The 27479-nt window shown below is 39.2% G+C and overlaps 1 protein-coding gene across 1 annotated transcript in view; it reads left to right on the top strand.

The window, feature by feature from the left end:
- The first annotated feature begins 17854 nt into the window (after nucleotides 1-17854).
- Nucleotides 17855-27479, top strand: part of LRMDA (leucine rich melanocyte differentiation associated) — a 701183-nt gene continuing 691558 nt past the window's right edge. The window contains exons 1-2 of the mRNA XM_075025695.1: nucleotides 17855-18055; nucleotides 22492-22592. Coding sequence (XP_074881796.1) covers nucleotides 18026-18055; nucleotides 22492-22592 — 131 coding nt within the window. The 5' untranslated portion in view covers nucleotides 17855-18025. The remainder of the gene's footprint in view (nucleotides 18056-22491; nucleotides 22593-27479) is intronic.

Here is a 27479-nt window from a genome sequence, read left to right as displayed (position 1 = left end):
CTGTAATGGGCTCTTCAGAGTGGAGGCAAAAGCTATTCTTGGCCAGAACTGCCTGCTTCTTTCAATATGCCTCTTAGAATCAGTTGTGTAACAAAGTGAGAAAAAGTTTCCATGGGGTTCAGTTGTGGATGTGGAGATAAGTTGACCTTGATTTTTTGGGCTGACATTTGAAATTTCTGTGACTTGGATGGTGGGAAAATCCCTGTTATGTGCAGTAGCAAAGGACAAGATTAGTTCAGTCGGGTTCTGGGTGAGCAACCTGATGTAACCGAGTTGAAAGGAAATATGGTTCTTCCCTGTGGCAGGATTGTAGTTCTATTTATATATTTATTCTGGAGTAATGAAAGCAATAACATTTTTACAGTGAACAGTAAATAATCATGGGATGCCAAAATACCCAACTCAGGGTAGGGTATATTTATGTTTGTAGTTTATACACACATAGAGAAAAGTATTACCTCTTGGAGAAGTGTTGGGCTAAAGATGGTTTGGTATCTTTTACACAATCTTGGCTGCATGTCTCTGGATAGATCAAGTGTTTATCAGTAGTGCCCTTACATCTTCCCGGAAGGCCTAGGTATGCTTTCTTGTGGAATATTATGAAGTGTCCCAGGAAAAAAAAACCCAATATACAGCACCCACAGATTTCTCCAGTTACCTGTCCTCAGCATGGGCACTAGAATATCAATGGATCTGTTGCACTGGGGACATCCTAAGACCTTGTAAGGCAAGGTAAATTTCATTCTTATAAGATTAAGAACTGAAACAGACTCCTGAAGTACAGAAAAATTAATTTAACAGTTATAAAGACGTCAAACTGATGACACCAGAGAATGAAGTGCAGAATGTCCTCCTCTGCCTTGCCAGAATAATTAGAGAACAGTTCATTCATATCCTCTCTGTTGATTCTGCAAAAATACCAGTTGCGTGACTGGACTTCTGCGATCGAGATGCCCACTAATTCATCTCACAGATTATCTAACAGCTAGAGTGTGGTAACATCTTTGATACAGACTTTGATACAGTAGCCAGTGGCTACTGGCTCCATGTTTCATTTTCTAAACCTAAAGTTATTTGAATTTTTTACCTCTGCTCATATACTATGTGGCTGATTTTGATTCTTTGCCCTTTACTGCTAAAGATTTTTAGTTCACCTTTAAGTGACAAGTTCAGATATAAACTGCTCGACTTTTATCAGTTTAGGTCAAATAATGAGCAGAGCTTTTTGGATTAAAAATGCTTAGTCTTCCACCCTTCCATTCCATATAAAATAAAATTGCCTGAAGATATCCACCGTAATCTAATCTATGATATTCTGATATGTACTGTATACTATCAACTTTAATGTTTTTAAATCTTAAGTGAATATCTGCTATCACTGTTTAATACAAATAGTTCTGAGTGATTATAAAAATATTTAATGCATAATGCATGTCACTCAGGTATTATTGTCAGTAATGGATGAGGAACAACATTTGGATAATTTATAACAGTAGACAAAAACATTTTTCAGTAGTTACTGTTTTCAGGGTGTTGGTTTCTGATAATAACATTTTGGTCATAATGCCCTTTTAGCATAACTTAAATGACTTTACTTATGCAAACTGGTGAACTAACTTGAGTGCTTTTATTCTACCTGAAACACTGAAAGTGTCTTGCATCATAGAAACGTGTATAAAAACAGTTTAGGTCTTCTGCTTGCTTCAAGTCAAACAGTAAAACGGATCACAATTTTTCTTGGTTACAAAGGAAAGGAGACCTCCCCTTAACCCCGTGTGTAACTTGTGAGGTGCCAAGGTGTTGGAGAGGAACCTTAATGATAACTCTGTTTCCCCTAACAATGGGGAATCCTTATATGGCAGAGATTTATGGAGAGAACAAATACATCAAGTGAAGGAGGGAACATAGCTCAGGCACATTGTGGGCTGCAGTGGTGCTGAACCTGGTGTGACTGCTGTGGTCGAGGGGGAACTGTCATGCTGGGAGCTGGTGAAAAGCTTTTCTTCAGCTTCTACCATGACTTTGAGGTGTGCCAAGCCTATCAAAGGCTGTACCTACCCTATTGGTTTATGAAGCTCTTAAGCTTTGGTGCCCCAGTTGTGTACACTGTTCACTTTTAGGCTTCCACCTGGAAAAAATAATTTCCTTCCTGCTAAGAGAAAGTTTAGGGCCAATTTAGCAGGCAGTTCACTTCATTGGCTGCTGCATTGGGACAATATTAGACCCATGCTGGGTTTCATTTCCTCTACCCATGTGAGGTATACCAGTTATATCCAGAAGGCCTTGGAGGCTCGTATGTCCCCGTAGTGCCATCAGACATGCACCACACATTTTATGTCTCATACCAGATTATAGAAATCTGCCTGACTGCAATGCAGCCTAAAATTTTTTAGCCTTTTGACTTACTTTTAACCAATGAATAAACAAAACTATGATGTTGTAAGGGCACACAGGTAAGAAATGAGACCTGAGAAGACTGGGCCTGCTGGATGTAGCCCAGGCCTATGCTGAGGAAAAGTTTCTCAGTAGCACACAAGAAGAGTGACTTAGTGGCACCTCGACATGGCTGGTTCTGACCACAGAGACAACCAACTTGAAGGAGAAACCCTGAAAGCTACCTGCTTAAAAGATAAGGATGTCAGTAGACCACTTGGGTAGTTCTGCGTAAGTATCTATATTAGGCTGAGCTGCATTGGATTTCTGACCTGAAGACCACTGCAGAGACGCCTGGATTCCTTGACATTTTAGTTTAGGGCCTGAACTCTATGCTAGGCTGGGTAAGTGTAGGAGCTGAGCCTCCACAGTCCTCTAGGGAGAAAAGGAGAAGGTGCCATTTTCTGTCTGTCTCACATCTCCAGGGTAGCAGTGGGACAGAAATTCCAGGATGAGACAAGAGACCATCTTGGGTAAGTGCCCTGATTTTATTATACCTGTTTGAAGTTCGGGAAGGAAGGAGAACATGGGCAGCTTGTAGGGAATGTATGCTATAAAGCAGTGGACAACCAAGCAGGAGGTGCCTATTGCAGAAACTTTGTGCTCAAAGGCCAGAAATGGCTTCCAGAATTCCTTCATTCCATATCATCCACAGTCATGAGAAAAAAATGGCCTCTTTAACCAACAGTTTTGCAGACTTTGCTCATTGCTCATAGTATGGACTACTGTATATGCCTATACACCAACAGTGTGTCATCTTAGCTTACTAGCAGCCAAGAGCAGGGCATACAATCTCAGTAAGTGGTATTGTACACATGTCATTACTATGCACAGTATGCTCACAACTTGCTTTCCCTACAGCTTTGCGTATCAGACATATTGCTGGCTCACTAAGGCATAAGATTGCGTTTCTCTTCTGATGCTGCCACCCTAACTTGGAAAACATAAGCCTCAGCACATTCCTGCAGCCCCTTCAGAAACATGAATGGTCCATTCACTCAGGTGGGAAGGTCACCAATTACTTTTTCCTGGTGTGTAGTTTCTGGACATAATGCAGCCTCATTTCTAGCTTTTTGGGTACTGTAGTATTGGAATTCCTTGGTTGGAATTCACTTGCAAGAAGAGGGTGCTCATCTGTTCCAAGATAAAGCTTCTCAATATAACTGGACACGTTCTTCACCACTTCTATAGTAATCAGTGTAGGCTAGCAAGACCATAGGTTGGTGTCTCTTCTCAGTCATGCAATTAAAAGAGCCAGGTGGGAGCATTGTGTTGGGTGGATGACAGTCTGCGAGACCTTAGGAACCTCGAGCTGATACAGATTATGCAGGGATAGAAAACTGATATTACAGACTTCCTCTATGCCATACTAATTTTCTCTCTTGAAAGACCTGGGGCTGCCAGACACCACAGTGTTATGACCACCCTCTAGGTGTCCTCTAACAGGTTTCTGGAACACTGGGAGCTGTCACTAATTAATTAGCTGATATATTGGGTCAGATTGCTTTTGCAGAGCATACCTGAGAGGTCATGTTAGACACGAAGCATTGATTAAGTGACTACAGTATATGCAGAGTTTTAGAATGGCCTGTTGTCCTGGTTTCAGACCTGTGCCTGGAGCTGGTAAGGGACAGTTTGGAGATCAGCCCATCTACATTAGTAGGACTTAGTCTTGGGGTTTTCTCCCAGGGGCATTATAGTTGTACTCTAAGTATCTGGCTCAGAGCCTCAGTGACAATCATAGTGACTCTAAATTAAAAGAACATTAAGCATGCTAGGTCAGGCATGGAAATAATGAAGTGCCAGAATGGAGGTTGCTTCTACAGTCTTGGTTCTGTTGTTTAGTTCATGGACGTGATGACAGTCTTGATGATGATAGAACATGAAGACCAAACGGTATCACCTCTGTGTGATCCCTGCCTCATTTGGTGCAAAATCTGCAACAGAATGAATGCCAAGAGACCATAATTTGTCACTGACCCCTCTGAGAGGAGTGGTAATATAAAACCAAGATAGCCCAGTTTAGCAAAGTAGCCTATTTTTTCTTCATCCACTGTTGTGGTTTAACTCCAGCCAGCAAGTAAGCACCACGCAGCCACTCACTCACTTCCCCCCCACCCAGTGGCATGGGGAAGAGATCGGAAGGAAAAAGGTAAAACTCATGGGTTGAGATAAGAACAGTTTAATAGGACAGAAAGGAAGAAACTAATAATGATAATAATAACAATAATAAAATGACAATACTAATAAAAGGATTGGAATATACAAAACAAGTGATACACAATGCAATTGGTGACCACTCGCCTACCAATGCCCAGTTAGTTCCCGAGCAGCGATCCCCCCAGGCCAACTCCCCCCAGTTTATATACTGGGCATGATGTCACATGGTATGGAATACCCCTTTGGCCAGTTTGGGTCAGCTGTCCTGGCTGTGTTCCCTCCCAACTTCTTGTGCTCCTCCAGCCTTCTTGCTGGCTGGGCATGAGAAGCTGAAAAATCCTTGACTTTAGACTAAACGCTACTTAGCAACAACTGAAAACATTAGTGTGTTACCAACATTCTTCTCATGCTGAACCTAGAACATAACACTATACCAGCTACTAGAAAGAAAATTAACTGTATCCCAGCTGAAACCAGGACACTCACACAGAACATACAGAAGTCTGATACAAAATGAGAAACTCGTAGTGGTTTCTGTATCAAGTTAGAGGACTAAAAGCAATAAAGGACTATAATTTAAGGTAATAATAAGACTGTACTTCTAAACCAGTAAATTTTGAATTCTAGATATTGGTACTGAAAGCATACAGAAAAATTACGCACTTACTGTTACTAATAGGGGTTACATTTAGGGTGTGCACCTGGAAACAGTGATTTACCATTTTATAATCAGTGACAGACTATAGTACCTCAGAAACAGGATAAACAGGATGACCTTTCTCTATTCTGCATATTAAAATCAGAATAGAAAATTGAAATAATAAAATTATTTACTAGTGGCATTAGACTTGCAAGTTTGATAGAATTAATGTGATGTGATACTGTACGCTTATGTTAATTGGATACCTTCATTTTTACTGTTCAAACAAGCATAAAGTGGCCTGGGCCTGCTCTATGGGAGCCAGCTGAAAAAACCTCTCCAAGTGGTACAAAACTGAAGTTCTGTTCAGTTCAAGATGTTTAGTCTGGCTTGGGAGGTGGGGAGAGGCAACATTACTATGGACTACACTTCTATGCCACTTTTTTTTCTTTGGTCTACAGGTCCACAGCTTGTGGAACTTCTTATAGGAATCTCTTGATCATATGTATTCACCTCTCTCCAACAAGTTTGTAAAGCAATAGTTTGTTTGACAAGAAAAGGTAAAAGTTCTGTAAGAGCCCAAACTTTTGTTCATTAATCTTGCCTTTTATTTTTATATTTTCCATTCTACAAGAGGGAAAAGGCTTTTCATTTTTCATTATGCACAGAGAAGTGATTGTCATTCTTGGGTTTTATCCCCATTCCTGAGTGGTATTAGCAAGACAGCTAACCTTTCAAGCTATCCTCAGTGTAACTAACTGTAAAATTGGGATCTTAATGCCTAATTGAGATGGGTATAGTAGGGCTTAATTGATTAATATATGTAAAATGAAATGAAATTTGCAGGTGAACGACACTTTAGAAATGTTAGGTATGACTTTCTTTATATTTTAAAATAACCAGTATAAATAGCGCTAAGAACTGATCATTATGAACAATTTTTACAAACACATTTACTTATAATCTTTCCACTGAAAGACAAATTATAATACTGTACAGTGAATATGATTTGAAACAGTAAAAGTAGAAGGGAATTAACATGCCTTTGCATTCACTAGATGGAGAAGATGAATGCTAATAAAATTTCCTTGTAGATAAAACTTTGAAAATATTATTTTCAATATGTTAGTTTATGGGCCTATATGATGAAAATATATTTATTCATATAAGTAGTCATTAAGCTTAAAACAGAATCTCCAAAATCTTTCAGTGGATTTGTCAAGTCTTTTTGCTCACTTACCTGTTTAGTTGTTGATGAATGTTTTGGTCTTTGCTTTCCTGCTTAAACAGTACAGTTTTTAATTAGTACTATAAAACAGCCACCCTCAAACTTTTAAGATAACAAAAGATTTTCAGTCCTGTGGTTATCTTACAATTAGAACCTCTTTCTGTTTGTGACAGTGTGAACAGTTCTGTAGCTTCATTAACATATGCATTTTTTCATAACGAAAAATTAGCAGTAGGAAAGAACTGAATTTAATATCTTGCTATCCTTTCATATGATTTAACATATGGAATAAGCAGAAATACTCTCCATGCTGCTGCATCTTTGAGGTTATTTCACCAGAGTTTTTTTCTTCACTTCATGAAGAGTTTAATGTTTTTTCAACATAATTTTTTTAAGTCAGGCTTTTACTAAATGTAAGATCAAAGAAAGAGAAGAAAAGTATCCAAGTTGGCTATTAGGTCCAAGGTAGTCAGGATTTTCCACAAAAGGCTCCACTTGCTGTATCCAGGCTGCTGTATCTGAAGTGCACGTGAAACTGCATTTTGAGATTACATGGCTTCAGTGCCATGTCTGGGGTGTCAGAGAACCAGAAGGCTAGGTGAAGCCTTTGCTGGCTGTGTATCAGCAGTAGCATGTGAACCAGAGTGCACGTTCTGAAGAGAAGAAAATTTTAATTCCTAAAAAGCTTAGTAAATTATCAATAAATATTTTAATAGTAGGTTAATGAGTTGACATAAGGTTAAACAAGCCAACAGACACTGCTTATAGCCATTCATGACTGCTACTGCATAAACTCATCTTCAACACATGGTTCTCAGCCTGTAAAATTTTGCAGATTCTCTTACTTACTGGTTAGTAGTGCATTGAAAACTATTTATGAATAGACCTTTCTTATAAAGTACAGTCTAATGGTTGTTTCTTTCTTTTTCTTCTTGTTTTAGTAGGAAAGTCTAAGACAGCTGACAAACTGGGAAAAGATGCTAGAAACTTGTTTGGCTAATCTGGATGTTTCTATCCCTTCATCATGAGAATTAACTGTGCATATTTCTCAAGAGTTTTGAGCTGAGAATAAAGTAGTTTTTGTTGGTTACTGCCAGTTCTCTAAGAGCTCAATTTGCAAAGCTGTGTTTTATTCCTCTGTCCTTTAGTCCTGATCCATGATGATATTTGTTATGACAGCTTCCTTTTTGCTGGGTTCTGTCACATAAATCGAGTTATTCCACCAAAAATAAACAAAGTTTTTTTTCTCAGAGAGAGTGGAAAACAATTAATTTGCAAAAGTTTTATGAATAATAATATTTTAAACTTCCTGAACCTTTTTTCTTTGGCTTGCTATGAAGTCTTTTGTAATATTGCTGTGACTGAATTTTAAAAACACAGCATTGTCTGTGACTAGATGTCTTTTAGCCTTCACTTTTTATTACAGAATTCACCCAACCTTGTCTTAACAAGGTACAGAATCTTCAGCAAGTGACACAAATGTAGCATGGCAGTCTACCTCACTACATAATCATGTGAACTATTATGTCACTCAGATACACTGGTATAACCATTTGTGCTGGTTTTGGCTGGGATAGAGTTAATTTTCTTCATAGTAACTAGTATGGGGCTATGTTTTGGATTTGTGCTGGAAACAGTGTTGATAACACAGAGGGATGTTTTTGTTACTGCTGAGCAGCGCTTACACAGAGCCAAGGCCTTTTCTGCTCCTCACTCCACCCCACCAGCGAGTAGGCTGGGGGGCACAAGGAGTTGGGAGGGAACACAGTCAGGACAGCTGACCCCAACTGACCAGAGGGATATTCCAGACCATATGACATCATGCTCAGCATATAAAGCTGGGAGAGGAAGAAAGAAGGGGGGGACATTCAGAGGGATGGCATTTGTCTTCCGAAGTAACTGTTAAGCATGATGGAGCCCTGTTTTCCTGGAGAGGGCTGAACACCTGCCTGCCAATGAGGAAGTGGTGAATGAATTCCTTGTTTTGCTTTGCTTGTGTGCGTGGCATTAGATTTATTTATTAAACTGTCTTTATCTCAACTCATGAGTTTTCTCACTTTTACTTTTCTGATTCTCTCCCTCATCCCACCAGGGGGAAGTGAGCGAGCGGCTTTGTGGTGCTTAGCTGCCAGCTGGGGTTAAACCATGACACCATTACTAGAAAGAAATCCCAAACCAGAACTGTGTGGTGTTTTTTGGGTTTGGCAAGTTAATTATATTGAAATATGCTGCACTGTCACCTTTGAAATCGAAGACCTTACACCATCGCAGCATGACTCATGCTATCTCAGTTCCGATCTGGAGACAAAGCCTGGGAGAATCTGAAGTGGTTTTGTTCTCTATGTCCATTCAATCATTGCCTTTTTTTGCAGATATGTCAACTCTGGTATCTGTGCTGATTTTGTCAATGTGGACATCTCTCTGCTGAATAGTTTGTTCCTAATTAGTCCTGAAATAGTTTGTATCTAATTAGTCATATATGCTATCCAACACCATCAGCTGATAGTAGCTTTACTCATCTGACTGGGATTCCAGCAAGAAACCTAAGCACGGAAAGCTTTATATTATATTGTTAACAGTCCATCTTCATCTTTACTTGAGAGCAACAATCATTAATCTGAAGCTCTGAACTGTTTTCTTATGATTGTGGAAAATGTCCCCAGTATGATGGCCAAATATCAGCACATTTTTGGATACTTTTATGTATATGGAGACAAAGTTGGATTCCAAAATTAAGACAACTATTTCCTTAAGTTTAGCATTGGTCTGTCTCTAATAATCTCTGAAGTATAAACAGGAAGTCTCTTTGGTTTTAGTCTGCTATTTCTTTTGTTCTTCTTACCAAAAGAAGGTTTATCAAAATATTTTTTTTGTTGTTGTTATTTGGACAGATGGCCTGGGGACTAAAACATAGCATACAGTTTATGGAGTACCACTCTGTTCTCAATGAATGAAGCATTACATTGGCTCATTTTCTTTCCTTCTTTTCACTTTCCCGCCTGGATAGTGAGAAGGGTCTAGAAGAACAGGCTTTTGGAAAGAAGGAGTGGGATAGTATTTGGAAAGTTGTAATGAATCTAATCCTAATATCACAGGACCACTTGACCCACAAGTTGGAATTTTTTCTCTGTATTTCCTGTTCACAGTAATGCCATTTTCATGTTAAAGAGTAGTTCCTGCAGAAAATACCTGGGCTCCTTTGTTCTTCCACTAGCTTACACATGATTTTCTAGTTCTTGAAGAACTGAACATTGTGTGACTGAACTGTGCCAGATGCAGGACCGAAGAACTTAAGACAAAAATGTCTTGGAGAACCAGCAGGTACTATAGAAGCTACAGTCTACAATTAGGCACTCTTTCTGCTTCATCCTTCCTAGGAAAGGGGATTATACATGTTATTGGATTTGAAGGATTTCTAAGTTAGTATATTTGCATTCAAGGAGAGTGGAAGAAAGGAGTAAAACCCTAAAGTCACCAGCAGGAAGATTCAAGAAGAGTCAAATTTAACTAAACCACCTTGATTTCCCATGCATTTTCTCTCATTTTCAAAAGGTGTAATACCTATTTCTTGTAGTTGTCAGGTTTACATGTATCTCTCTCTATTAACTGACAGTATATTGCTTGCGGAGACCTCTGTAACTTTCAGCTTTCAGCTGTTCCCTCTTGCATCATGTGTGTGCGTGTTCTTTTCCTAGTGATGTTTCCAGATGATGCAGAATTAATGCTAGCTGAGCTATATTTATCCCTCCTCGCCCAGAAGGATGGGTGGATGAAAGTGGTGAGTAATGGGAAAAGTTGCTGTTCAACAAACTCCAGAGGATGGTGGCTTTTGTTTGAGCTCTGTTCTTTCATAGCCATCCAAATTGTTAGCAACTTCTATCCATTTCTGTGGGAATCTTTGGTACTTAAAAGGTATAACAAAAAATAGCAACTGGCTTTAGAACTGAGCAATAGGAAACTAAAACTTCTGCTCCTTAAAATACAGAAGTTTTTCCATATTGAACTGTACTACGTTGACTTCTGATTGGACTGTATACCTGCTTACTCTCCCTTGTCAGCAGCAGTATGATATATCTGTTGCCTGTGTGGAAGGCTGTGGTTTTGCCCTTTGCTGGTATAACCAGCTCAAAGATGTAAGATTAAAAATGGGGCCATGAGAAGCAGGGAAGGAACCTGTTTGCTAATGTCAGGTATTCCCACACCTTGGCTTGAATTTCTTCTTGAACATAACAATCTTCTGTTGGGGTAAAGACACCTGTTTTTAGGGACATAGAGTCTTAGGGGCATAGGACCCCTTCCAACATGTATTTTCAATGGTATATGCCTATTTATAGATAGGTCTCTCTTACTATGTAGTGTTGTTGGCAAAATGAGATGCAGATTGTGCCTCCTTGGGTTAATCATGTGAATATAGTTCCTTCTGAAAAAATAAAAAAAACCCAACACCAAAACCACCTCTGGATGGTCTGGTGTTTCAGTTCTACAGTCAACTGTCAAGACAGCTAGAACAAGAGAGATCAGCTCAGCTACAAGTTCCTCTGGCCTCTGCAGCTACTTCCTTTGTTGATTGATTTTTGTATTCAAGCACTTCCTGCAATAATTTTGTTTTGTCTTTGTGTGACAGACAGTTGGTGCCCCAGACATTGTGATGGAGGCGTAGAACAAGAAAATACCTCACTGAACTGCTAAAACCTCAAATCTGTTATTTAGAATAGAACTTCAGTGTTGGATGGCCTCAAATTAGACTTTATCCTAGCTTTAATCCTTTTTTTTTCCCCCAGATCTGATTGTTGCATTCTTATGAACAAGCAAGCATTGATGCACAAAGATGTACAGTTGTTTCAGTATTGCAATTTACTTTCTCACGATAATGCAGCCAGCCAACCTGAAATTCACCTATACATAATGGATTGTAGGGAAGTATAGCACTGCAGGTTTGTTGTGAGTCAGTCATTTTAGGCTTTGAAAAAAATAATCTCTGTGTATGTGTGCAACATATAATTATAGAAGAAGCAGTAGCAACAGCTTCCGTACAAGGATTACTGAATTCTTTCAAATTAAAAAATTCTTATGATCTTTTATTAGGTGTTCTGTGCCTCTATGGTTAGCAACAGGTCTTTGAAATTTGGCAGGAGGATAATCCTGGCATCCTTTTTGTTGGCTTTATGAAAAAAACATGTAGATCGCATGAATTATAAGCTATTGAAAAATACCAGTTCTTGTCATTGATTTGTGCTATACATATGGTTTTGGCAACATGTCAAAATCCTGCAATAATCTACAGAGCTTGTGAATGTCCCATGTCAGCATCTTTCTTCTGTGTGCTGTATAGTCTAGGTGGGACACACAGAGAGTCGTAATCACCCTTCAGCTTGGAATATCCTTTTGCCTGCAAGTATTGTCCACTGGGAACAAAGAAGTGATGGCTCTACACTCGCTTCTTTTCCTGACTAGAAATAATAATTTTTATTATATAGTACCTACTGTGCATTTACACCGAATAGGACAAACCAAGACAGCGTATTGTCTATAGTTAGGGTGTCAGCCTGGGTCTTGGGAGGTGTAGGTTCTGTTCCCTAGCTGACTACAGATAATGAACATATAAATTAGCCTTTCTGTGCCTCAGTTCCTTTTCTGTAGGGCAGGAAGACGAGAATTTTTCTGTTTTCCTGGCATAAGCTGAGAATAAATGTTTTTAAAAATGCTAGGTGCTCTGGTAATACAGTGCATTGAAGAACTTAGTGGTATTTTACCTGGTTGAGTTGAATTTACTTACCTCTGTTCATTCTATAGTCTAAAGGAAACAGACTCCTATATATTAAAAAAAACAACAACAAAACCAACCTTGTACCATAACATATACTACAAGAAGGCAGAATTAAATTGCACAATTCATTGTTGCTATGTCTTAGTTGTTGAGTGCGTCACTTATTAAATGTAATTCTAGCCTAATAGTAATAGTGTGCTATATAATGTAACATAAGGGATTTTTAATTGTATTTGAGCCATACCATGTTGACAAAACTGTCATTAACTTCAGTGGAAGCCAGATGAGACTACTGGATAAAAATTTCAGGAAAGTTTTTTTTGTTTGTTTTGTTTTGTTTTTTTCCCTTCTGTCATCAAAGCTTTTAGGTTGTTCTGTTTTTTTAAAAAGTCTTGGCTTATAGTATATCACATTATAAAGCCTGTACAAAAACTTACTTAAAAGAATGCTAACAAGGTTACGAAGTGAAGCTTTCCAATCAGAAAATGCTGAACTTCAAGGTGCCTTTGCAATAAAAGTGAGTGAGCTTATGTCAGAGCTGCATTCATTCACAATCACTGTGTAGCCTCACTGTGCTCATACCACACTGCTGCCATATAATAGGAAAATAATAATTACATGTATCTCAGAAGTGGTTTTAGACAAAATTCTTCTTTGCTTGGGGATGGGAGGAATCAAAGAGCCAAAATACAAGAGGTTTTCTTAGGAAAGATATCAGATTGGACACTCTGCTTCTGTGTTGCAGGAAAGGATAAAAAAGAAAAAAACTCTAGATGAAATATTAACCCTCTTTTTTTCTTATAGGAGTCTCCACAAGAATGGAAAAATGTAAATCAAGGCCATTAGTTAACAGTAGGAAACTCAAAGCAAACTCAGAGGTATTATACGGGCCCATGGTAGTATGGGATAAGCAATTTTCATCAGCTGCTTTTCTGGACAAATGTATCCTGTAGAGTTTCAAACACACAAGTGTGGGCATACACTTCTGGAAAAAAAAAATCACTTTACTATCATTCGGCTGTTCTTGTCTTCAAATTTTATAGCGCTATGTCACACTGTCATATTAATAGAGTTCAAGAAAAGGTGTACTAGTCTACTGAGTGTACATGCATAACTTGCTTTTCAAATCCCTTTAACTTGTTTATCATTGGCTGTTAAATGCCTTTGTAAGTAGGAATATAAGAAATAGGTTGGAGATAGGAAAAGAGAAACCTAATTTCCAGCAGTTCAGCTTAGGAATGGCAAATGACATCATCATTACTATATTTCTTTCTGTCTTTGTCAATAAGATTAAACTACATACTTTACATTATATTTTGTCTTCTTTCCGTCATGTTTATTCTTTTCCTGTGTGTTTCACAGCAGAGAGTGCTAGTGGTGCTATTTCCTGGGAGACATCTGAAGTTATTTGTTTGGACATTAAACACCATCTTTAACTGTTTAGAATTAAAAACAGGTCTAAGTGAAGCTATGTATGACTAAAATGTTCCTCCGGTAATATGGACAAAAATGTCTGTACTACAGTCAATCTCTTTCAGCTAAATTGATTCAATTTGTATTAAACATTGTGTTGCTGTGGATACTTATCAACAGATATTTTGAGACAATGTTTTCATTGTGAGCATCAACAAAATGAGTTATATGGGTAATCTCTGAGCCAAATTTTCTGATGGTCAAGTTGGAAGAATTCTGTGACTTGGCTGGATTTTTTTTTTTTTTTCTGAAATGTTTTGCTTCAGAAACTCAGTTTGTTCAAGCACACTATTTTGTCAGGATATTTTTTTTGGGGGGGGAAGACAAGAGTTTGTTGTTTGACTCACTCTGAAATGTAAGATCATTGTATTCATGCATGTGCAGACATACCTGCATAGTGTGCTGTAAGCTGGAAAGCAGACCATTTAGATTAACTCAGTCTGAAATATTTTTATTACTTTCAGTTAATAAAACGTTCAGGATTGCTACTTTTTCCTCTTATAAACCTTCAATGTTCTTTTAAGATAGGAAAAGACTTGTATACATAGGTTTTGTATAAAATTATATAATTCATTTGGTGCCTGGTGCTATGCTACATTTACTAGTATGTATTAGCTAATTATTTTAATCAGTTGGTCGATGAGATTTCATAAATTGTAGCTGTGTATACGTTTTAGGCTAATGAGTGCTAAAATGACTTAAAGCTCTGTTGTTATGTGAAGAACTCAGTGATAAATGACAGATATGATGGGTATCTACCATGGTTCCAATACATGGCTTCCCAGTTGTTTGGAGGTTGGTTTACAGGTATTATCTTATTTTGAACATACAGTGCTCTTTATTCAAGGAATGGGTCTGCTCAATTTGTAATGTATATATATATATGTATATATATATAAAAAATCTACTGAGCATATTAGTGTAACCCATTTATTGTAGCTATACACAAGAAAATGTATTGATTTTTTTTAAAGTCCATGTTGGTTTTGTCTGTATGTAATGCACATATCAAGCAGTTTTGGTAATACTTTGTTAAAAATCTTAGGAAGTCATATTTGAATGGCCCATACAGAAGTGCCACTTTCTGCTCCTAATTGTGAAACTGATAATTTAAATAAACAAGTGATTTTTATATTTTCTGTATACATACACTGTAAAAAAGACGTTTCAAAGGTCAGCTAAGTCCCACTGTCATATAAATTATCTCGACCTCTACAAAGAATCCTTGCAAAACTTTCAGCTTCTAAGGAACCACCAACAAAAATATATTCTATAAGTACAAACTTAGTCCTTTGAAGCTTTACTGGTATAGGCAGCTCTATCAAAGCTAAAGAAAACATTCAGATGATTCAGTTTGTGTGGGGCCAGGGCTCAAGAAGGTAGTGTTTTGGGATGCTCAGAAGAATAAATATATATGGTAAGGTGAAAAACGTAAAACCAGAGGCAGCCCCATAGTCATCTAGGATCTGTGCTGTAAAGTGACACTGATGATCAGCAGGCTCAAAAGCTAAAAAAGCCCTCCTGTATTTATATAGCACTGTAATGTATTTTAGCTTCATAATAACATGAGGCACAAACTAATGAGCACATTGACTCATATGTTTGAAATCCAAGACAATGTTATAACTTCGTTACAATTTCAGATTAGATGTTACAAAATACTCCTTCGGTGGTAGACAGTTGCAGCTGTGAGTTTTCATTCCCTTTGAAAATTATGTGCAGGTGATGGGTGCTTAGAAATTAAGGAATAAAACAGAGACTCTGAAAAAACAAAGTTTGAGAAATTTGCCAATCATCCTGTAGGAAACTGGCAGCAGAATTAGAACTTTCAAGATGTAAGTTTTCGAAGTCTAGGGAAGCATCATAACAAGACAGTCATCTCTCTTCTCCGTTCCTCTGTTCTAGTGAGTTTTGTTTTTCACTTCCTGTACAGTATAATAGGCCCATTTTGTCACTGCGGTCGGTAGCACTCCCTGTTTGCTACACACCACAGGATTTGGATCTATTGTTTTATCCATGGCAGATAATAATCTAGGCCATGTCTGTACAAGAAAACGTTGAACTGGTTTCAAAAGTATTATTATAAGCCAGATGCACTTAAAACAGTTTGCCACCTCCTTAAGTTGTTTTTGTAATTTACAAAATTCAGCTCAACTGATTGAAGAGATGATAAAGTCAATTTAAGTCATCCAGTTTAGGGAGCTGCACCTGCAACTTTTCCCTCTAGACAAGGTCTTGTCTAGTAAGTAGGAGGATCAATGGCAGGTTAATGCAATTGGCAATGTAAGAAGCTGTTAAAAACAGACTTCTTATTATTTGCGTGTGCTATTTTGTAAACTATTCAGGCAAGAATTTTTTCTTTGTAGATATCTCTAAAGTGACAACTAACACTCTACTGAAATTAATACTAATAATGTAGATAATGATGTGCTAAATTGTTTTCAATATAGTTATTCCAATTTTACAGGAGTGTAGTATTGAGCTGAATTTACTCCATTAAGACAAATACAGCTAACTACAGCAGGGCCACTTTGTGCGTTGAGCTGTGTGTTCATTCTGACAGGAACCACATGCTTGTAACTGAAGGAGAGATAAAAAGAGGTAGATACAGAAAGAGAAGAATGTATTGCTTTGTTTAAATTTACAGTTCACATAGTACTTGTTTTCCTTGGCGTATTTTATTTGCTATATAATCTAATAAATAAATAAAGGCACTGATTGTTTGAAGCACGCTGAATGATGACCTGAACTAGCAAATATGTCTTGATGGAAAACTCTTACTATGAGAAACAGAACTTTTATTCATCAGTATAGGATCAGCTTATTTGCTGTGGATGAAGGGTTTGATTCTTCTCTGTCTTACATGATACACGGAAGAACAGATCCATGCAATGGAGTGATTTTTTCATTGACTATGTTTTGATTTTTCTACACGTTGGCGCATTTCTAATTTTAACAAAATACATTAAAATAACAGGGAGGAAAAAGCAGTACAAATTTTTTTTTTTCCCTCGGCTATTTGCTCTGTGTTTCTTGTCCAGCAGTCAGCGTAAAAGGAGGAATGGGTCTAGAGAAGGTGTAGCGCCACAGCTGTACCAAGAATTTGTTCTGTTGGTATTAAGAGGCAGAGCAGCAAGTACAGTATTAGTTTCTGCTGTGTTGCTGAATAAACTGTAGAAAGTGGTTTGCAGTATAGCATACGTATCCTCCTGAAACTTATTTCCCCTCACAGCATGTGCCTCTGCTTTCAGCAAGAGTGAGTTATGCTATATTAGCAATAAAGAGGAAAGAAGAGCCAGATTTTTAAGGGTGCTTAGGCAGCTGAAGAGGTAGGTAGATGACTAATAGGATTTAGGATCCAAGCCAGGGAAACCTAAGTACCTTTAAAAACCTCACATAAAATTCTTACAGAAAGCCTTCAATTTCCCTACTCTGCCTAACCAGTGATAACCTACCATCATGCCATTATTTTAATTAGCAAATACTCATGCCCTTGAAGGACTGGTTTGACAGGTATTTCTGATAATTCCAAAGGTGTTTCTGTTTTTGACACAAATTGCCCTATATTCTATAGACAAAAAAAATATCGCTGTGTAGATCGCATGGGATTATTTCCGCAAGCGTTGCTTTACCAGCGGCATACATCTCTTCAAAGGCAAGGTATGCTTTATGCCGCACGTTAATGGGCTGCTCAGTAGGTGGAAGGCCGGTCCAGACGACTCTCCAAGTCACCTGGCATTCCCCCTTGTGGGGAATGAAATCCAAGCCCCAACTGCTCCGTCGCTTCTTCCCAGGGCCTACCCCACCACCCTTACAACCCAACACGCGGTCCCAGCCGAGTGTTGAGACGCGGCAGTCGGACCCTCGCCCCGGGCAAGGCACCGCCGGGGGGCCTGCAGCAGCCGCCGGACAGGGACGCCTGGAGCCGCAGACCCTCGCCCCACGCCAGTCCCAGGCTCTCGCCTGCCGCCTCCGTCAACGCGCCGCGTTGGAGCGCACCCGTCCCGCCTCAGCGGGACGGTCCTGCCGGCAAGCCCGCGGCAGGGCCTCGGGGCGACCAGCCCGGGGGGCCGAAGCGCCAGCCGGACGCGAGGGCCGCCGGGGGCGGCAGGACGCCCGCGGGCCTCCCCGGGGCCGCTGCGGGCGCGCTCAGCCGGGCCGCAGGTGGCGGCGGGAGCCCCGCGCCGTCGCCGCCCCCACCCGCGGCCCGGCCGCGCTTCCGCCCGCGTCAGCTGACTGCCGCGAGGAAGCGGCGGCGGCCCGAGCCCCGAGCCCGCGGGAGCTCCGAGCCCGCGGAAGCCCCGGCGCGGCCGGCCCCGCAACCATGGCAGGGGTCGTGGTGAGCGGAGCCCAAGTAAGTGTTCGCGGCTCGCAGGGCCCGGGCGACGGCGGCCCCACCTGCCGGGGACTAGCCCGCCCCGGCCGGCGCGTCCCCGCCCCCGACACTGGGAGCGGCCGCCCGAGCTTCACGCAGCGGCTCCCCGCCGCTCCACCGGGGCTCTCGCTCCGCCGGGGCCGGGGGAGGCGCCCGCTGGGTTGGGGGGGGGGGCGGTGGGCTCGCACGGGGCCGGGGCGTTTTAGTTGCCAGCCGCACGTAGGCACCGCGCCACGGGACGCTGCTCAGGTATCGCCTCTCTCGCAAACACGCTGCTCCGAGGCCGCCGCAGGGAAAGAGCCGAGGAGCCGTCCCTGCTCCCGAAAGCGCCGGGCGGCCGGGGCGAGAAGGCGGGGCGGCCTGCGGGGGTGTGCTCAGAGTGGCACGGCGTGGGGATGTGCGCGTGTCCTGGCAGTGCTTTTTCTTAAGGGACAGGTAACGGAGCATCGGGGGCATTGGTGGCAGGGGGTTCTTACTCTGCCACTTTTGCTGCTGCTGTAGCCTGCTCAAATGCAACAGGCGTGTTCTGAGGCTTTGCTGTGCGGCTGTAACAGTTCACTCCCGTGCAAGATCTGCAGCCGGCGGTGGAGCCCGATGCGGGGTCCGGTGGGCCGAGGAGCGTGTCGTGCTCCAGAGCGACCTCCGATTGCTCTTGGACCCTGCCGCTCTCAGGTTTGAGTAGGCTGCGGGAATAAGCCGAAAGAGAAGGACTGAAATATGCTAAGTGTTCCCGCTGAAAGTAAACTCTATGTCTGTTTCGTTTTGGTTGAAGAGAGAAGTTGGGAACTAAAACAAATCCTACTGGCCTTTACCCAGTGCCTTATTTGGTTACTGAATTTTTTTCTGGTTAAAAATTGATGTCATTTACTGCTGAACCTGTGACTAAAACTAACAAATTCCCCCCCCCCCCAAAAAAAAAAAAAAAAATAAAATAAGCTTGTCTTCTTTTTGAAAATGGTTTGACATTAAACCAGGGTGCTGCCTATCTAGTTGCTTCTTTAATCTGGTCACTATTCCTGTGTGGCATTTATGTAAATATGTGTGTGATATGGAGGCAATTGACTAATTTTGCAGCTGCTGCAGGAAACGGTTTGTGTGGTCTCTGTGGTGCACTATGGCCCTGAGTAACAAGCTGCCCTCTTCCCTTGAGTATGCCTTGAGCCCCTTTGAGTAAAGCATATTCTTAATTTGGCTATGTGCCTAACGTACAATCTTCTAAGAGCATAGAGTAAAATATAATGCTCAATCGACTGGAAATATTCTCCAGATGTTATTCCTTTCAATGGAAGGGAATATGCAATATCTAGAGTTCATACATGACCTATTTGGTGACTTTCTTCATTAAAGATGTTACTTTATGAGTTACTAAGATTACAATATCATTGTAAAATGATTGCAGAGATTAAGTGGTAATATCCTCTGAAACTAAAGAAGAAGAGAGGTGCAGCTGCTATTGACTGGTTAACTTACGTTTCACATACTTTGCAAAAACATTTTTTTCTTGAATTACATGAAGTGTGTTGAAGAGTCTGCAAGAATGTCTGAGATGTCCATAGGCTATCTGATGCTGGGATTTGCAGGAAACTTTCTGAACGTTTCAGTGGGATATTGAGCAGGGCACCAGTAATAAGAATGATTGAGTGTGACCAACCTGTATTAGATTCGAGTTGGAGAATTACGCAATGGAAACATGATGTTCTGTGATGGTATAGAAAAATCTAAGAATGTGCTGTTACTGATGTGCCTGATGTACCCAAAATGCTGAGGAGTCTTGGGAAAAGTATGCTTGCTCTCATTTCTCAGTGATGACATCTCTGGGTATGTAGTTGAAAGCTTATACTTATTTTGAGGGTATTTGAGATGGATGCAAAAGGAAGAACACGGAATTATGTACGTTTATTGTGTTCTTGGTAAATGCCTTTGAACTGAAAGAATGAAAATGAAGAAATGTTATTCTTCTGTTGTTCGGACTACTGAAGTCTTGTTTTATATCAGCATTGTTCAAGGATTAAAGAGCAGAAGAGTGGGGAAATAACTCTTGAAAACTTGTTCAGAGAGGCTTATCATGTATTGCATCACTGGCAGTTGCTACTGTTCTTACAGTAAAGAGAGTATAGTAAAGAGAGTTCTTGGGTATCTGAAGCAAGTTCATGTATGTGAGGTATAGAAATCTGAAGTTGAATGCACTTTGTGTATTTTGTGGAAAAGTAAATCTGTTTGTTTTAAACTGAAAAAGGTGCTCGTACTGTGAATGTGCTGAAGTGGACGTTGTGGAAGTAAAATTCCTTTTACAAGGCCTCAGCATTAAATAGTCATGACAACTATATTTCATCTGCAAATATGCCTGTGAATAATCTGTTTGTACCAGTTATGCAAATATATTTGTATATTATAACAGTGCAAAGGCTGAAGTTTGCAACATTTTATGTATTTTGCCTCCTGTGTGCTCAAAACCACATTTGTATGACCTTTTTTCATCAACTTCATTTCTTGTGGAGCTAGAACATTTATAGCCAGGTAAGTTTCTGAAGCAGTGGGAATGCATGTCAAGAGTCTCTTGCTCCTCCTCCACCACTCCTCCCTGGGTGAAAAGGAAAGTGGTGGTCTGTGCTCTTGCTGTGTTTGTAGTTGCTCAAGATAGTCTTGCACTCCTAGTGTTAATAGGCATCATATTTTAGTCATTTCAATCTCAATGTGTTACATTGAACTAAATGCTGAATCCAAAGTATTATCCTGCTGTTAACGTGGTGTCTTCCCAAAGGTTTGCAAGCATTAGTTTAAAGAAATCTACCATTCAGTGAAGAATGAAGCAATTCTTGTATGCATACCTGCATGTATGTTGTAAAGTGCGTTGTAGTTGTCTTGGGTGAAAACTGGAGGAAAAATAAAACATATTTAATTCAATAAATTCTGCAAAATGGTTTCTGTTATGTCCAAACCATTAGGATGCCAACTACCCAAAACAGTTCCTTTCCCTTTTGTCCTTGTATTTGCTGAAGTCATGTGTATGTCTGGTAGCAGAATTTATTGCAAGAGCAGGTATGGTTTAACAAGGGGAAGAAGTTGTTAAACTGAGCTTCAAGCTACCTGTTTTCTGCTCGTAAAAATTATTTCACTGTTGTCAGCTTTATCTGTTGAAGTTATTGAACAAAATGAATTAAATGGGATGCAATATAGTATTATCAGATTGCAATCATTTTTAGAGTGTAAGACCGGGATGACTTGCAAAAGTACATACTGTCATTCTGTTCTGCAGAGGAGTCTCTATTTTAACAGAAAGTGAAATTCTATCAAAATGAAGTTTGACTGACTTTTTAACATATTTTTCATCTAACATCTTTCAGACCAATGGGATATGGTCTTGAAATTGACTTTATATAAAATATTTAGATAATAGCAATATCTTATTGATAGTGGTCTAACACAGTGTTCAAATCTACTTAACTAGCAAGTTGCCATTTAAGCGCAACTAAGATTTCTTTAGCGCAAATCTGAAATGTCAATGTTTATACTGACATTTTGAACACTGGGAGGATGAGCCAGTATAGATGTATAGAATTCATGACGACAGATTTGGCAGGCTTGGTGGGGATTCTTTGCAGAAATCAAAGACTTAATACAGCAGAGAGAATAGAAAAAGTTTAGCTGTTTTATTGTTTGTGTTTTTCTGGAAATATTATCACTCACTTAATCCTGGCTTAAAAAAAAAAAAAAAAAAATCTGTATAGAGTGCATTTTTGCTACCACTAATTCTTCCTATGATTGTTAAAGGTGGGTTAGATGAACTAGTATGAAAAAGAGGTAAGACATTCGTAAGTATTTTGGGTAAAAGGAGCAGTGTGATCTGAACATGGGTGTTCATGCTTGGTTTTTCAGATCTCAGGCAGCCCTCTTGCTCAGTCCCTAGCATACCACTGGGAATAATAATCTCCTCAAGGAATGGTTATGAGAGTGGAATTGACAGTACACTGCTTAGGTACTTCTGGACCAAACTTTAGAAAGTGATCTTTTAGTGTGTTGTGTACCGACAGGCAAACTAGAAAGTCCTTTGAATGGCTTCTGATCTTTCAAAAAAATTTCTTCTGGAGTGTATCAGAACGGTAATACAAAGTAGTGCTCGATCAAAGTATTAACAGTGGAATAGAAGAAACATGATGCATTTAATCAAATTATTTTTACCTGAAAGGAGACAACACATTGTACATAAGACTATAGATGTAATAAATATTAAGCTGATTGTATCAATAGGAAAATGAGATTGTGATAGATTCTACAGCAGTAAAACTGATGTAGCTTAAAGCTGTAACAAATATTTACTATATTGTGTGTTGTCATTGGATCAATGAGACAGAATCTGGACAGGAGACTAAGTAATCCACTTTACGGAATGTTTCCTTTTTGCTTTTGATTTTCAGGTGTCCTACATTAGTCAAGACTGTGAAGAAATTCCAGAATTCCTAGGAAGAAAATATGGACATATGGCAAAAAGGCTAGATCTTAGCTTCAACTTGTTAAGGTATGTGGCATTATATAGATTTTCAAGTGCAATATGGGCACCAACTCCAAAAATAGATTTTTTTTTTTTTTTTCAAAGTAGAAACAAACAAGTATGTTAGGTACATTTAGTTATTATCAAGAGGGTGACACTGTTTTATAGGCAATGTTTGTCTCCTTTTCTTGCATACTCAGAACACAAATAACCAGGTGAGTCTGGAAATTTCTCATGTTAATATAAATGATGCCCAATGAGGAGCTTATAGTTTGTTCTCTGCTCAAAATGAAAAATTAGCATCACTACCTGAAGAAGTGAAGAATGGGATCCAAAGTGAATTGTTCTTAACCAGAACACAAGTAAGTGTGTGCTTCTCTCCCTTCTTTTTATTTGTACATCTCTGGTTATTACCGTAAATGGTTTATAATACTTTTTTCCCAGATGATGTGTCTGTGTTGTATGATTTTATTTTTGGGCAGCTGTGTAGTTAAGTGCTAAAACTACGTGCAGTTAGAATTTATACATAAATTCTAATTATTTTAATATATGGATTGATTTAGAATTCTATAGTATTCCCATTCATTATTATAGTATCATTTTTCATTGAATCCTTGTGAGAGAGCCTGGTTCAGCAGTGTATCTTTCAGGCTGGCAACTCTGTAGGTAAGTAGGGAGAAAGGAATGGAGTGTAGTTGTCTGCTTAAGAAAAAGCATAGTTTTTCAGTGGTAGGGATGGACTGTCTTGAGTTTTCTTTTTATTTTATTGAGGGTAAGCTTAGAGTCTGCTTGTGAGGAGTAAGACATATAAAAGTAGTGTGCTGGTGTCTTGTTCTGGGGGGAACAACCACTGGTTTTAACTTACTTGACACTCATAGGTGTTATCTTGAGCCACTGTCAGCTCTGAAAGACTGATTCCTACATGCAAGAGGTAGCAGAGCAAAGGAGGCACTAACCAATCTGTAGATTGTTATTGTCTTATACTTCTGGCTGATGACTGTAGAAATTGTAAGCAGAAGAATTTTGCTGGGGGAGGGAATTGAATGGGCATTTTTTCATTTTGTCATGAAGATAATTCAAGTTCTGCATGTATATTCATATTTAACCTGTCATCAGCAAGACTGCTCCTTCTTTACACCTCTGGAGGTACTACATCTAGAAAAAAGAAGTTTGTTTCCTTGATTTAGCACGTGATTTGAGGAACAGTTCCTCTGAGTTCATTTTATTTCATAAAGTAAAATATTAACATTAAATCTAGATGTAAAATACCACTTTAAAACTTTAAGTCATTACTTCACGTTTTCACGGAAAAATTAATTGGTATATTTCTCAAATCTGTGTTTTCATCCCTTCTTTCATGTGCTACCCAAAACACTATCACTTAGCCTGTTTTTTCAGAAGGGATATAGTTTGGCTTTATTGGGGTTTGGGGGGAAAAAAAGTGTTAAAATCTTTTGTGGGGAAACATGAGAGAAAGTGCTAGTTTTTGGGGTAGCTGCAATCAACTTTTGATGTATGATAGCTTGCTGTTGTAAACCTGTAAAAGTATTCTAAGGTCAGAAATCAGATCTGTGGAAAGAGGAGAGGTGGTGTTTTTTTGGTTTGTGGGGATTTTTTTTGGTGTGGTGTGTTTTTTTGTCCCCCTCCCCCCCTTTTTTTTTTCTTTTATAGCTTAGGGAAGCTAATACTAAATGTGATGAGAGCAGTAATGTTTTCTTATTTGAGCTGTGATAGATATACTAAGCATACAAAAACTAAGAATGAAGTATTTATTATACAGTAGCTGTTCAGACTGGTCTGCACTCATATATGAACACTGTGCCTGCATATTATAGAGTCAGATAAGATGTAGAAAAAATGTCATAGCCTTAAATGAATGTGAATATAGAGGAGATGTCTTGAGCAGCTGTTGAAGCAAGTGTAAACACTAAGATCATTGTCATCTTTAAACAAATATTATTGCTTGAAAAATCTGACAATACTGTAGTATAGTGATGAGTTTATGATTTTTATCAGTGAATGCTTAATTTGAAAAATATATTTTAGTATGTTCAGTGGGGAAGAAACTCTAAACTTAATGTCTCTTTAAAAAGGAGTTTGATTTTTCTAGAAAAACTTTATATCTGTTGGTAAAGGTGTAAGTTGCATGAAGAAGACCAAGCGTGATCAAAATCTAGAAAAAGATAAAGAGAATATTGTGCTTTGCTGGCACAATAGTTATTTTGCAGTAAAGATGTGAGTTTTCATTATAATATGATTCATTATTAGATGAGAGTGTGTGTGTGTTCTTTGAAATAAAAAGACATTTCAGTGATCGCTAATTTTTTAGCCTGAGAATTTTAAGCCAGAGAAACGCTGAAATTTTCAACAGTTACCTGTTCTCAGTGTTAGGCAGTGAATAAGTACTTACCAACCTTTTTTAATGTTGTTTTGCTTATAGGGTTTCTGTGTCCTATGCTCTGTAAGTATGGCTACTGCCAAGTCCATTTTGGGAAGCAGTCATCCTCCTGTGGCAGGCAATAAATTCTGTTAGATAAAAGTGTCAATAGAGTTTCTGACAACATAACAATTGCATTAAGAATTTAAGAAATTGAGCATAGAGGGAAGTTTGTAGTTTTTTTTTTTAATTTTGTAGGCAACAGTATTTGCAGTCATGTTATTTGATATTGCTATCATGGGCGTAGTTGCATGGTGAGAAAGAGCAGTATCTCTGTTGTAGTAACGTGTTCAGCTTTGTGGTCAGTTGGCAGCAAACTCTTCTTGCAAGACAGTGCTAGTGCTGTCCTTTCTGGACCAGAAGTTGTGTGCAGTTGTAGACTTGCAGTCTTTACTGTGCGCACACACACACGCTTATCCACTTTAGAGAGTCTTATCAGAAAGATGTATTTGTACCGCATGATACAGATGTCACAAAACTTTCTTATGCAACTGATATAATGTAATACTTGATTGAACAATTGTGTTAATGAATTGTACTGATTTTGATACTGCTAGAATGAAGATAACTTTGTTGCAAAAGTCAGGATAGAGCCAGGTAAGTTATTTTGCCATTTAAGGCTTTCCACTGTAAATGTGTCTTTTCGGAGTCTTGTCCAGGTATACTGGAAAAATGGTGGGAAGACTGGCTGATGCTGTTAGTAAAGTGGGAAAGAATTAGTCAAACATGCTATATTTTGTGACTTACACACAAATAACTTTTGCCAAGCTTGTCCCTTAATAAAGTATTTCAAGAGATGCTGTTTTGGTTTTGTACAAACCAAGGAGTTTCTCCCCCCCCCCCCCCCCCGCCATTTTTTTAAAAACTTGTTGAGTTGATACAGATTTGCATAATAATTAAAAAAAAAATTAGGGAAATTTTCTAAGTAATTATTGGTTCTTATGGCACTTCTGTCTGTCTTCTTTTTTTCCTGCAAAGAAGAGTAATTATGTGGATTCAATGTTCTTATGTGTGGTGGTTTTGTTACTCTGATTTCTCTGATTTTTTGCTTTTTGGGTGTCATGTAAATGCATAAATGTACACAGGACAGGAGAACTAAATTGGAGCAGGGGAAGGTTGTCATTAGTTCTTTTGTATTGGCAATTTAATATGGAGGAAAATGTATATTTTTCACCAATTTTTTCTGACTTCAGAGTCAGAGCTAGAGCCCCTTCCTCTTTACTAAATAAAAATTAGGGCCTGTGTAGATGCTTAATTGTCTTTGCATCAGATGTGGTAAATTTAATAGCAACACTTGATTAAATAATCACAAAAAGTTGTTCTTTAAAAGAATTGTCTGTCTTGTTTGCCTTTTTCCAAGACCCACTCTCTCTCCTTGGTTACCCTGAATGATACATGGATCCAATTCTCTTTCTTCTGGCAGCCAAAGCAAAGTGACTGTTACCAGTTGCAATGGTTACGCGGCTCCCTGTTTTCCTGGGAGGAAAAGGAGAGATAGAGGTGAATGGCAAAAGGGAACTCTTTATGGGGATGTTGGGGGAAAAAAGAGGAGTAAGAGCAGTTTGTTGTTTGTGAGGCAAAGGGAAAAATTGGTGCGTACTTAAAAGCATGCTAGTTGTAATCAGCAAGATACAGTGCCGCTGGATTGCTTCCTGTTTACACCTCTGGGGGACGGAAATCCTTCAACCCTAGACCACTATAGTCCACTTATGAATTATTTCTTCTCATGCTGTTTTCTTTACAGGTTTTGTTTAAATAGTTTCTAATGTTTTTTGTTTCCTTTTGGGACTAACGGGGGGGTTGTGAAGAAGATGGAGCCAAACTCTTGTCAGATGTACCGCAAAAGGATGAGGGGCAGTTGTTGCAGGTTGCAGCAAGGGAATTTCCAACTGTTTGTAAGGAAAGGCTTCACTATGTGAAGGGCTGAGTAGAAGAGGTGCCCAGGGAGGCTGTGGAATTTCCATCCTGGGTGATATTCAAAGCGCAACTGGACAAAGCCCTGAGCAACCTAATCTAACTTTGAAGATGCCCTGCTTTGAGCAGGGGATTGGACTAGATGACCTCTAGGTGCCCCTTCTGACCTAAATTATACTATGATTCAGCAGCATTATTGGTGTGATCATCATAAAATGGCCTGAGTTGTAGCAGCTGTTTTGATTTGATATTGGTAGTGATTTTCAGCTACTTTAGAAATGAACTATTTACACCGTGTGCTTTCAATAAGGCATGTTTCAGGAGCAGAGATGTTTTGCTTTGGAAATCTGCCCCTGAGTCTGTCACAGCAACTGTATTTGATAACCTTCCTTGATAATAGAGTACTGTAAAGGTCACTATTTTGTTTCATAATATGTGGAAAGCATTCACTGGTTCCCATTTAATGAAAGCATAGAGCATGGGGAGGAAAGTCACTGATGTGTCAGTGTTAGTGTTACTGGGGGGCTTTGCTGAAAAGGATTTCAAGAGGGAAAGAAAAACTA

The sequence above is a fragment of the Buteo buteo genome, chromosome 4 (genome assembly GCF_964188355.1).
Source record: "Buteo buteo chromosome 4, bButBut1.hap1.1, whole genome shotgun sequence".
Classification (NCBI taxonomy): domain Eukaryota; kingdom Metazoa; phylum Chordata; class Aves; order Accipitriformes; family Accipitridae; genus Buteo; species Buteo buteo.
Note: the sequence above shows the minus strand (reverse complement) of the source record. Positions and strands in the feature narration are given on the sequence as shown.